A 13,154-nucleotide genomic window follows, 5' to 3' on the forward strand; every position below is an offset into this window, starting at 1 on the left:
CTACATACTGATATACACCTGAACATCAGCAGGAGAGGACTCTTTAAAGTAGAGACACTACATACTGATATACACCTGAACATCAGCAGGAGAGGACTTAGTAGAGACACTCTGATATACCTGATCCAGGAGAGGACTCTTTAAAGTAGAGACATTACATACTGATATACACCTGGACATCAGCAGGAGAGGACTCTTTAAAGTAGAGACACTACATACTGATATACACCTGAACATCAGCAGGAGAGGACTCTTTAAAGTAGAGACACTACATACTGATATACACCTGGACATCAGCAGGAGAGGACTCTTTAAAGTAGAGACACTACATACTGATATACACCTGAACATCAGCAGGAGAGGACTCTTTAAAGTAGAGACACTACATACTGATATACACCTGAACATCAGCAGGAGAGGACTCTTTAAAGCAGAGACACTACATACTGATATACACCTGAACATCAGCAGGAGAAGACTCTTTAAAGCAGATACACTACATACTGATATACACCTGAACATCAGCAGGAGAGGACTCTTTAAAGTAGAGACACTACATACTGATATACACCTAAACATCAGCAGGAGAGGACTCTTTAAAGTAGAGACACTACATACTGATATACACCTGAACATCAGCAGGAGAGGACTGTTTAAAGTAGAGACACTACATACTGATCTACACCTGAACATCAGCAGGAGAGGACTCTTTAAAGTAGAGACACTACATACTGATATACACCTGAACATCAGCAGGAGAGGACTCTTTAAAGTAGAGACACTACATACTGATACACACCTGAACATCAGCAGGAGAGGACTCTTTAAAGTAGAGACACTACATACTGATATACACCTGAACATCAGCAGGAGAGGACTCTTTAAAGTAGAGACACTACATACTGATATACACCTGAGAAAGACCATTATATGTCTTCGTTTATCTCAATTGACCTAGACTTATAAAACAAAATGGCAGTAGTAAACTGGCCAACGTGCCAAGTAAACAAGTGGGTTTTCAGTCTGCAATGGAAGACTTCTAGCTTTCGTGATCTCAATGGAGAGCTTGTTCCACCTTTTGGAGCCAATATAGCAAATAGCTTCAAATGATTCAAATAGTTTTTTAGTACTAACTATTTCAAAACAGAAAAACACCTCTATTAAAATGGAAATATACTCAGCCTACCCCTTGTAGTCAAGAAGTCAGAATCCTCCAGATTTGAATTACAATGCACACAAAAGCAACAGTGGTGATGAAGCCCAGGTAGAAGCAGGATGGTCACACTATGACAGCCTGTCCTGTAGCTGAGAAGCTAAAAGGATTTGGACTCCAACATATACAGGCCCAGGATTAGACCTAAGGTAGCACCTTCAGATCAATATCAAGCCTCATCTGACCCAGATCACACACTAACACCGTGCACATGACCAAAGGCATAAGAATAACTATCAGCTAGTGACAAGCTGGACTGCTCAACACGCACACTGTCCCCATCAGCCCTCACATCCTGGGCATTACACTGCTGAGCTCACCCAGCAACAAGACCTGACTTGCAACATAGCCCGATGGAAAGAGCCTGAAGGATAAACACAGTAGAGACAATTGGCAATTTTATTCTATCATTCCTCTGCTGCGTGCACCGATACTGGATGATCCTCTTCTTACGCCAAGAGGACAAACGTGTTCCTAGATAGAGAGAGAAAAGCTATGCGAACAAAGCCTACTAATCATTGCTCCACCTGACATGAGAAGAATGTGTTTAAACATACACACACTCACCTGCCATTTGGTACACCTGTTCAACTGCTACGTATTAGAAAGATAAAATCAGCCTATCACGTGACGGCAACTTAATGCCTGAGGAATGAAGACACGGTCAGGAAATTCTGCTGAAGTTGAAACCAAGCATCAGAAAGAGGAAGAAGGGTGATTTTGACACAATTGTAGTTTAAAGTATTCACTGAAAAAACTGAACTTTTGACCTTAATCAAATGTATTATGTCAACAAATATCACATAACTGTATTAGGTTAGTTGAAAGCAATACTATTAAGTTGAGCCTAATATTTTGTATTTAAACTTAATACTATTGCTTGCAACAAATCTAATAGTTTTGTGAAATATTTTTGACAATATACATTTAAATAAAGTCAACGTTTCAGTATTTCAGTGTTCAAAAACTGGGATTTTCTCTAGGGTTTACAGAGAATGGTGCACAAAGGAGACAACATCCAATGAGCTGCAGTTCTGTGTGCAAAGAAAGTCTGGTTGATGGTGAAGTCAGTGGAGAATGACTAGGATGGTTTGAGCTAATAGTATGGCAACAGTGTCTCTAATAAGCACACGCTACGACCGAGGCATGCAGGAGAGCAGCTCACAACATGTTGGCCCCCAGTTGAGCAATAGCAGCAGAACAACAAGCATGTCAGAAAACAACAAGAAACCAAGGCTGCAAGTAACACAGGTTCTCCAAAATGAGTGAAAAGGAGATTGGTTTGACCAGTTTGGCAGGGTCTTAGTTTCTGCAGCGCCACTTTGGTGTTAACAACATGAAAGCAAGCACGCATCCTGCCTTGTATTAGCATGTTAGGCCGGTATTGGCGGTGTAGTGCTGTGGGGGATTTGTTCTTGCCTCACTTTAGGCCCCTTGGAAGTAATAAAGCATCATTTTAACACGACAGCACAAATGAATTGTTACTGAGCATTTCCATTCCTTTATAAGTGTACCCATTTTCTAATAGAGTTGGACAGGATTGAGTCCTAAGACCCGGAAATGAGTCAGCAGTTTACCACATTTGGTTCCCTCGCTCGAAGACAATGGTTTTTGGAACATATATTTGGTTATATGCTTTAAATCGGGTCTGTGGTTAACACAAGCTGAAGAGATAGCGTTATATTCTACGACAGAAAATATGTCAATAAATACTGAACACTGTCTAAAGCTTCTACTGTATCATAAAAATGGTGGTTGCTAAGAAGTGATAAAATAAGACTACTAAACTTTATCAAGACGAACATTAACTATTTCGCTTAGCGGTGTTGATGCACAGCTAAGCGACTGATGTAGTTTGTTTATAGCCTATCATTAGCTATTAAAGGTGGGGTAGGTCATTTTGGAGAAACCAGATCGAGTGCGCTAGAATTTGAAAATACACAACCGGAAAAAATCTGCCACTTCCTCACAGAGCCCCTCCTCCAACACACACGACCAATGAGGGCACGAGATACATTTGTGCACAGATGGAAGGCTGACAGGCAGGTAGGCCATCCAGTTATTTTAGCCGGGCCGGCTCAGATGATTGGTCGTGCTTTTTACAGCGCCATGGCTTCCACAGATGAATTTTTTTTAAAAGCATTTAATGTATTCATTGCTATCGGGATGTTAAGAGCATTCCATGGAATATACAAAAAGTGTTTCTGAAATAAATTACATACCCCACCTTTAAGTTCTGAAAAATGCACTTAGGCTTTACCAATCATAGGTGGTGTTTATAAATGGAGATGATCCTGCTGAACAAAACGTGTAAGTATCATAAATATGTGTTTGCCACAGAGCGTATTTTCTGCATTATTCCAAAAACCAATGAATATATCCCATTGCTTTTTATGAAGGGAGCCCTTCAGATGCTGACGTCAGGGTTTGCCTACAAAAAAATGTCATCACTGCACCACTCTAAGGATACTTCCAGCAGAATAACTTGCCATGTAATTGAGATTTAATCATCGCTGACTTTGGACATGACAAGTACTTCCCACTACTCAAATTGACTACCCATTTAACTTATTTCAATCTAGTTGGTGACTTTTTGCATGTGGCGGAACAATGATGTTGCATCCCAGATGTTCAGCCAACAAATCTACAGCAACCACATGATGCTATAATGTCAATATCGACCAAAGTCTCTTGACAAATGTTTCCAGCAAATTGTTAAATCCATGCCACAGAGATCTTAATGCAGTTCCAAATGCAAAGTCAGATATTTGTGTATCAAATGCTCAAAGATGGTGGACTTTCCATCCACTTCTATTCATTGCCAGCCCCCAACCACCACTGACACAGCAAATTCCTCAACCACATGTAAAAGTTAGCAAACTACACTGGACCTATTTACCTTTTGTCATCATTCATTTGTAGCTTCAATTCATGCATTCTGGTGAATATGTGGAGACACATTTATCGTGTAAATGTTTTAATTTGTTTAAAGGAAAACACAATATTCAGGCACCAGGTGATAATTTAAAGTGAAAATAATGTAATGCAGTAAGGCTCTCAAGCATTCTGTATTGCTTTCAAATATAAGATCAACTTGTTATCACTGCTTAAATACACAGACACACTGAGTTGCAAGGCAATATTTAGTCTTCCCCGTTATTATGTGTGCTTTGTTAGGATGAGCACCATCTTAAAATGTGGGTATGACACCTATTAACATCCTTTTCAAACAATATTATAACTAGTGAAATGCAGCAATTGGCCATGTAGTATACTCTCCATACCAAATGATACGCCCTTTTCAATAAAAGGGTCTTTTTTTGTTCATCCACCAACAATGCTCTACAGTAACACAACAAAAAGCCAAAGAAATTAGCTGCCAATTTACAATTTGGGTTTTACAAATAAATCACACAGGCACTTGAGCTAGTACAGCTAAGGTACAGGATGGCTGCTGGCCTCAGTGACCTGCAAGTCTTCACGCAGGGCAAAGCTCTACGGAGGGAAGGAGAGCACCAGTGCAGCAACATCATCAGTATTACAATAAATAACGATACAATTAAAAACTATAGAAATGCCCTGATGACCAACTCTGAATGCATCTCTTTTTTTTGTGTTTAAAGAAATTGTTTCTATCTCATAACAAATGCATGCTATTAAGAATAAGCAGCATTCAAATAGTTGTAGGATAATGTGGGGTTGAATGATGCACCGACATAAAGATGAAAGACTAGTTCCTAAAGTGTCGAGTCACGATTATTTGCTTTTTGATATAGCCCTGTAAAAAACCGGCGTTTCAAAAAGCAAAGTAAACCGGCAGCCTTTGTTTGGTGTAAGACACTATTGTTCCGTGTCGAAACAAGAAATAAAGTCACGCAATAGCATCCGAACACGTACAGCTAATAGCGGTTAGCAACGTTAGCTTACCCGTGTGTCCAGGAGGTGCTCCTCTGACTGTAACCGTAGGGGGGAATGTCTCTGTCCTTTCACTCTGTGTAAGGTTTCCGTAAGCCTCTGTGCTTCTCTCACGCTTTTTCTCAGATGAATTTAAATGTGTTACATTCTGCCTGGCCACGCCACATGGGCTGACAACTTGGTCTGGCCGCACAGTCCAATGAAAAAAGAGGCAGGGCTCGCGGATCCAGTCAGTAGCGGAGCATCTCGCTGAACGCCCCAGTAGTCACAGAGAGCACCAAAAAGGAGTCGGGGTTATTAAAGTTCATTCTCTAGCCGGCATCATCCTCGCTCCGCCCCGCTACATCACACTACAACCTATGACTACAACATGACAGGAAATGTGCCTTAATAATCCAATAACGTATCAAATATTCTTACGGTTACACTAGAATCTGATGCATTATTTTGTATTGTATTGGCGAGCTATATGTATTATTATCGGCCAGTTGCAGCAACCTTGCATGGATGATGGGGGAATGTTGGGTTGGGTGCAACAAATGCTGTTAACCAACATACCACACTGTATTTACATTGTATTAACTGACGTAGCCTAGTTGTATTAACATTTTTAAGCCCGTGCAAAGATCAAAACGTAAAGGGACATTCATTGCAGATTAAAAGAAGACAGTGTGTCACGTGGAACTGTGAAACATGTATGTCCTGCGCGAGACTTTCGAAATACTGTGCAGGATTCAGAGAAAAAAACTGCAAACGTTTTAATCAGAACTAAAGGTTGTTAACCTTTATCAAGTTCATATTTAATTTAACATTTCATAATACTACATTGAACTTGAATGTACAGACCTGCGTCGTCAGAAGTGCACATATCAAAGTTTCCTGGATTGACAGGTAAGTAACAAATCACTGAGAACGATTGTGAGGTTTCATCCAATCACAACACAGGAGGGAGGGCTTTTCCGAGATAGGGTGATTAAAAGGCGGGGCCTGAGTGATTACGTAGCCAGAAACGCTCGTCTGACTTCTTGGGGTAACTGCAGTTCATCATTTAAAAAAGCATGATGTCCTGAGAAAGTGTTTCTCCTACTGACCCACCTTGGTGGCACTGGAAGAGATAAGCTTTACAACGAAGAGCCAGGGATCAATAGTGGAACATACAGATGTGTTCTTTGGCTAAAAATAAGAAGCAGGGGTGATCCATCCACCCTTCTTCCACATTCAATTCTGATGTAATGCTATATATTTTTCAGAGTATCATATTCTAATTGTACTTTTTGGTATTTATATTTATTTTAAACATTTCCTTTGTTTTTTAAATAATACAATAGCAGTTTTTAAAATACTTATAACATTAATAGTAATTATACTATTATACTTTCACTTATAATAGTTATATATTTGATTTTAAAATTATATTCTTCCAACAAAAAAATCATTGTGTGTGTAGGTTGGCAATAAACCTGATTCTGATCATTTTTATAGGCAAGCAACCAAATAAATGCACAATTTGAGTTTTGTAGAAATAGTTGCTTCATAGTAATGTATTTCAAAGCCAATATTATTTCACGCTTTATTCAAAGTGATTTAAAAATACTTTTACAGATATAAAACACACTGCTTGCCATGCCTACAGAGGCAATTTTGGGTTTAGAATCCTGCCCAAGAACACTTTGTGATGTTGTCTTCCATTCAGGGATGGACCCATCGACCATTGGAGTGGCAGAAAACTATTACCCCCCCTATTATTTCTGCATGAGGAGAGTCACTGTAAATAGGAGTTGTATTTCTGAGAAATCACATCAAGTAAGAAAAGGGCATTTTACTCTAAAGACCCAACATAAAATAATGCATTCTGGGAAAAAGGTTGTATTTTCCAACCCTTTCCTGATCAGTGTGGGATCACTCTACTTCCCGAGCCACAGCCGCCCAAAGGAGACTACTGACAAAACATTATTTAGAAAATAAAATGTTGAGGATAATAGACATACACTTAAAACCTATTATGTTCATTTGAACTGTGGTCCCTTAACTGGTCAGCCATGTGAGCTCTGATGCTGGAAGGAGCCTTAAAAAAAGCTCCTAAATTGTAATCTAAGACATAATCAGGTTTCATTTCTTAACCTTGACAAAGCTCCTCAAGAGCCATAGTATATATAAAAGTACCAGTCGGACTCCCCATGAGAAGTTTACTGACAGATTGTCCCTTTTGGGTGTGTCAACTTTTCACATTGTAGTTTCTGATCTTGCACATCCTCTTGTTTGATGGTGTTTTAGAAGGGATCCTCTTCTGCTGGACCTCAGTAGCGAGCCGACTATGGACGGGAGCCCGGGTACCCTCCGCCGTCATCTGGACCCCAGCACCACCATCAGCTCCTGCCACTCCAGACTCATGCACCTTCCTCCTGCTCAGCTCAGCCTCACCTTAGATCAAAAGAGAGATGCAATTGCAATCACTCTAACAAATCCCAGTGTAGAATGTTGGGAAGCTATGTCTATCTGGACAAGTTACATTTGCTGTAATTATGGAGCCAAACATCTAGAGCTTGCATTATTTTCCTTTTTAACAGATTGCAATGAAAGTTGGAGTGAGATTAGGGCAAGGGCTGAAAAGCAGGTCATCAGTTTCCCCTGCAGATGTGGACACAGGTGTGGATCCAGGATGGTTAGGAATACTTTAACATCACTAGATTGTTCCTCACTAGCTGCTGAACCTTTGTGAAAAGGATGAACCCATGGTTGTCTATCCCTATGAGTATTTGATGCAGTTGTTAACCACATATGTGAGAGCTTGAATACAAAACAAGTCTTGAGATTTCTAAACAAGTTACTTTACTATGAAATGCATTTTATTTGTACCATTATTTTCCCTTTGTCATATATCTGTGTTTTTTTTTAATATCTAACCTATTTAAAACCAATTCAATTAATGTTTTAGGACCATTTAGTATATGGTTGGATTAGTTTAAGGATATTTGGTTAGTGATAGGTGTTTTTTAGCTTGTAAAGTGTTTCTGCATAATAAATGACTCCCTCCAATAGTAGAAATATATAGTTTAAAATAAATGATGTTTAGTGTGTGGGACCCTATTCCAAAGCTGGTGTCCTTTTTCACATATTATCATTATGTCTTATCAATGCACATTTACTGTATTTAAACTGTTTATGAATACAATTCATTTAAGTGATTGCAAATAAGACATATTTGGTAGATAGCTTAATTTAGATATAGCATACATAACATACATAACATAGCAATGTTAGCCAAGCCATCGAGAGCAATCAAGGAGAATTGGACATTTGGACAGGAGAAAGTGGTGATCGAACCGACAACCCTGGGATCGGTGGATGACCCCACTGTACAGTATGTCTTGGCTCAGAGATGAGGACCTTTATCAGGTCTTTTATCATGCAGATGGTTCATATCGGTGATGAACTCTTTCACCCAGTCAGGACACTTATCGTAAGCGTGCTGAAACCGTGCGCCAGATTTGTTTCACAATTATGATATGGTGCCCTGCTGATCACTGCGTCTGAGGCTGATCTGGCAGCAGCTGGTGTTGAGAAACCGTTCCCTGGAGAGCCGACAGAGACTACAGACACACATTGAGCAACAAGCCTCCCTCTGTGTGGCCTTCACTGACCTTACCACTGCAGCAGCCGGACTGACTGCTTGGGCATTTGGACAAAGCCATATTCTGTGGATGTACTGTAACACATGTCCACTTGTTTGTAGGTTACTGAATGCTGACACACTTTTTAATTCCGTGTTCACAGTCTACATATCTATTTATACATTATACATACATACATTCAGTTTTTTATGCATTCTACTTTTTTTTGCATGTATCCAGTTGACTTATTTCTGCATTTTACTTGCACCATTGTGTCCCTTTTACCAGTCTCTTTTTTTCTTGCCTTATTTTAATTTCTTTTAATATCTTAAGTCTATTGCATGTTGCACTGTTGGAGGAGCCTGGGACTACACTGTAGCTATTATGCATATGCTAATAAAGCATTAGAATATTGAATCTTCTCACAAGACTACCCTTATGTGAGGACGCTTGTATTTCAGAATGGGTCCTTTAGGATTCTGTACAGCAGACGTTTAGTATATTGGAGCTGTAGTTATTCTGTTGGGTTACCTTCTGATAACATTGATAAACTGAATCCATGGTCCAGTTTCTCCCACAGCTCCTTTAAGGACTGCAGGGAGTCCTCTGAGGACAGCAGAGACCTGGACACACCTGAGAGCTGCATGGAGCCCTGAGACTGGATCACTGTCTTCTCTTTGGTCTTTGAGCTCTAAAGAAGAGGAGAACAGCAGGGTAAGACAGCTACATGTTTATTGAATTAAGAGACAAATATTATTTTGTTTTTTTTTCAGTAAATTATAAATATAGAAATGATTATAAAAATAGATTAAACAATTATTTATTCAAACACAAGATGTCGAAAATATATATTTATATATACATAATAAATTAAAGCAAAAATTAAGACATTGCACTACAATAAGTATATTACAATATATATAGTGGTAATAATATATTAATGCTGAATTGCATATATATATATATATATATATATATATATATATATTATGAATATTTTAGAATTACCTTGGATACATTTTTCACCAAATGATATCCATTCAATTTGAGGAGAGTATTGCATATCAATTAAACCCAATATTCCCTCTGTTGTTACCTCAGGTGTTTCTGAGGGTGTGTGACCCTGGGACCGAGGGTTAGCAGCCCCTTCAGTGGAGGGCCCTCGGTTGGTGGAAGGTGGAAGGTGTTGCTGTCTCAGTGCATACTGCAGCTCCTGAAGGGACACATACATTAGTGGAGCCACAGAGCCCTCTTGAGGTAGCACAGAGAAGCACACATCACTAAGATCATTCTTCCTCTGAGGTGTTTCCCAGAGTGTTCCCAGTGGCTGTCTGCGGCTTTGGGAACGGGTGTAGAAGGCCATGACACCCAGTTCTGATCACATACTGGTGTGACTCTAAGTGCCTTGCCAGCTTCCCCATCATATGGTTTGCCTCAGACGATGCATGTTATCACACACAATTTATTCTGCATATAAAAAGGGGTAAGTGTTATTTAATACTATTGTAATAGGCTAATGGATAGGGTAAAAATAGGTCTTTGTGAATATAACATTTTCTAATTATTTCAAGAATGAGAAGATATATATACATTTAGAGATTGATCATGTCTGATTAAGTATAAACTCCAATGCTCAAGCTCACAAATTACCATAATGTATCCCATTTGTATAACTTGTACATAAACTGGAATATAAATGACATGTTGCGGTTTTAGGGGGGTCCAGAATGCTCAAATAAAAAAATTACTATTTTAAATATGAATGAAAAATGTACTTCAATGAATTCTTCGAATAAAAGGAAATCTGATATTCTCTGAAATTAAAAGTGAAAAGATATGTTGAGGAGTTATCATGTCTACTGGATGAAAGCATTTTTTTACTTCAAAGGGGAAGTAAGAGTGTCCAAGTCACCTAACCTTACACAAATGATGTCATTAAATAAGTGACAGCAGGGGCAAAGGATATTCTCATGTCTAGCTTGCGATTAGCACTAAAATGAACCCTCTTTCCTAGTTACCGCATCGCTTGTTGAATCTGAGGAGGGACAACATGGTAAGAGATAACTTCCTGACTGCGTAATAAAGAAGTTCCTTTGAAGGAATTGTGAGGAAGGAAACATGTCATTGATTATAGATTTGTAGAGCTGGAGCAGATACCTGTGTGGTGAGCTGGTACTGGAGCTGTTCCAGAGCAGACAGCCGGTCATGATGCTCTCCTTGGTTCTCTGTGAAAGAGTCTCGCTCCGGCTCCACTGATTCTGCTGGACACACAATATTCGTAGGGCCGTACTCTAGGTGCTGTCTAGTAAAACTTTTTTCGAAAATATATAGACAGTTTCTGACTTGTGTTAATTATAATTTGTTTCCATTTTCTCCTAGGTTTATGGGATTTGGGAGAACATTTTCCTACATTTCTATGAGATTAGCATAAATATTCTGACAGGTTAGTTTGTCCTGAAAAGAAAGATGTATATACCATGATTATGCAGTACAAATTGTTGTGTCCAAGTGCCAGGTCTTAAGAGAACCCGCTTTTCAGTTTGAAAGAGTCTTAGTGTGACGATCCGTATTAATTTTCCCTGTTTCAATTTTTCACGTTAAGATCTGTCTTTGTTTCCCCGTGTGATGTCTGTTGTTACTTCCTGTCTCTTCGTCCCTCCAGTTGGATTACCTGGGCTGCAGTCGAATAGTCCGTTTAGCTTAGGAACCTTCCTAACAGAGTGAAATGACCCGGAAGTCCCTCAGTGGCAGCCATGATAAGAGCCGTTCAAATTCTCTACATGAAAGGAAAGGAGGTTTCAAACTTCCTTTATAACCTCCTTTAGCTTAGGAACCACTGGACCTCCCTTGACGAAAGGAGAGGAGAAAATGCTGCCCCACAATGCCTTGCGACATTGTATTAATGTGGACCGGAGGGAGAGGGGGACGACGAGCATAAGTTTCACTTTCCTTTTTTATTTCAATTCCGCATCATAAACACGATTCTCTAAAGTACCGCAGTCTCTTCTCCTAAGTCCTTTTGAATTCTCCTATCCACTTAACCCCGTGACGTTTCACTCAGAGGTCAAGGAATAGACGATAGGGTTAGAATTTAGGAGCTGATTTTTGGATTATCTGACCGCAACCCAGATGGTGTTCACCTGGTGCCCCTGTGTATCTTTTCCCTCCCCACCTGTGTCTTATTCTTCTCCTTTATGTTATATAAAAATATTTTAAAGAAGAACACGAAACATTAAATATGAAAATAGGGCTTAGCCAAACCTACTTGGCCCAGTAACTATGTCCATATAAACACAATATGTAAGTTATGAACAGACACCCTACCTACTGATATTATTTCCACACTGCCTGCTCTTTAATGCAGTGTGTGTGTGTGTGTGTGTGTGTGTGTGTGTGTGTGTGTGTGTGTGTGTGTGTGTGTGTGTGTGTGTGTGTGTGTGTGTGTGTGTGTGTGTGTGTGTGTGTGTGTGTGTGTGTGTGTGTGTGTGTGTGTGTGTGTGTGTGTTATTGTACCCTGTGGTCCAGCAGTGGTGATCTGGGCCCGGAGGCGGTTCCCCATCTCTATCAGCTGCTGCTTGTCTCTGCTCAGCCGGGCGATACAGGATGCAGCCTGCTTCAGTCTGCTGTGCAGGACAGGACGTTTGTTTTCAGCACCCTGCACATCTTCTAAAGGGCTGCCAGACATCTGACCTGGGGTCTGCTGCCGCTTCAAACACAGGTTCTCCTCCTGCAGCTGTCGTACCAGCGCAGTCTGGAAGGAAGAGGACACAAGAGATACAACTTGAAGGAACTGGTTTGCAGCACCCCCCTCACACAATATCTTCTCACATAACTGACTGGTTTGAAAATCAGCTTTTAGGTGTTCTTGGATGCTTTGTCTACCGGGAGTCAAAACTGAACATGGAAAGGTAGCGTTCTGTTATTACACTCCATATATCTGGAACAAACTACCAGAAAACTGAAACCCAAACAACAGAGACTTTTATTTCATTTCAAACCTTTATTTAACGAGATTGGTCCCATTGAGATCATTTGCCGCTGCTTTTCATGAAATCAAAGAACTATTTATATCTAACACTGCACTGTACTGCATTTTTATTTGTGTATTCTCTGTATGTCTTGTTCTATTTTATCGCGTTTTAATTTGTATTCTCTTGGTATTCTAATGTTTTTTAAATGTTATTTTAGAATGTGTTCTTTTTTTTTGTAAAGCACTTTGCTGTATAAATAAACGTACCTTGCCTGGCGTTTAACTGACGTTTTATAAGTGAACGTGAGCATTGCATGAAGCGTTAAATGGTGTGTCACATTTCATGCATTCATATCTTACACTGCACTGTCGCTTTTATTCTTGTTTTTAAACCACTTTTATCCTATTTGAGCTTTTTCTTGTTTTGTCATCTTGGCTTTTAAAT

The 13,154-nt window shown here is 39.6% G+C and overlaps 2 protein-coding genes across 6 annotated transcripts in view; both read right to left on the reverse strand.

Moving 5' to 3' along the window:
* fasn (fatty acid synthase) overlaps positions 1 to 5,416 on the reverse strand; it is a 45,382-nt gene extending 39,966 nt beyond the window's left edge. Inside the window, exon 1 of the mRNA XM_034227481.1 lies at positions 5,141 to 5,416. The gene's annotated coding sequence lies outside the window, so the exon portion shown is untranslated. The remainder of the gene's footprint in view (positions 1 to 5,140) is intronic.
* Positions 5,417 to 6,684: 1,268 nt separating this feature from the next.
* Positions 6,685 to 13,154, reverse strand: part of ccdc57 (coiled-coil domain containing 57) — a 47,749-nt gene continuing 41,279 nt past the window's right edge. For 4 of the 5 annotated variants that reach the window (XM_034227567.1, XM_034227565.1, XM_034227568.1 and 1 more), the window contains 5 exons: positions 12,253 to 12,490; positions 10,897 to 11,000; positions 9,836 to 9,952; positions 9,271 to 9,430; positions 6,685 to 7,549 (listed from right to left, as the gene is read on the reverse strand). In XM_034227567.1, the coding sequence (XP_034083458.1) occupies positions 7,344 to 7,549; positions 9,271 to 9,430; positions 9,836 to 9,952; positions 10,897 to 11,000; positions 12,253 to 12,490 (825 nt within the window). In that variant the 3' untranslated portion in view covers positions 6,685 to 7,343. The remainder of the gene's footprint in view (positions 7,550 to 9,270; positions 9,431 to 9,835; positions 9,953 to 10,896; positions 11,001 to 12,252; positions 12,491 to 13,154) is intronic. The other variant, XM_034227566.1, reaches the window with a different exon arrangement.

This window comes from Gymnodraco acuticeps, unplaced genomic scaffold (genome assembly GCF_902827175.1).
Source record: "Gymnodraco acuticeps unplaced genomic scaffold, fGymAcu1.1, whole genome shotgun sequence".
Lineage (NCBI taxonomy): Eukaryota > Metazoa > Chordata > Actinopteri > Perciformes > Bathydraconidae > Gymnodraco > Gymnodraco acuticeps.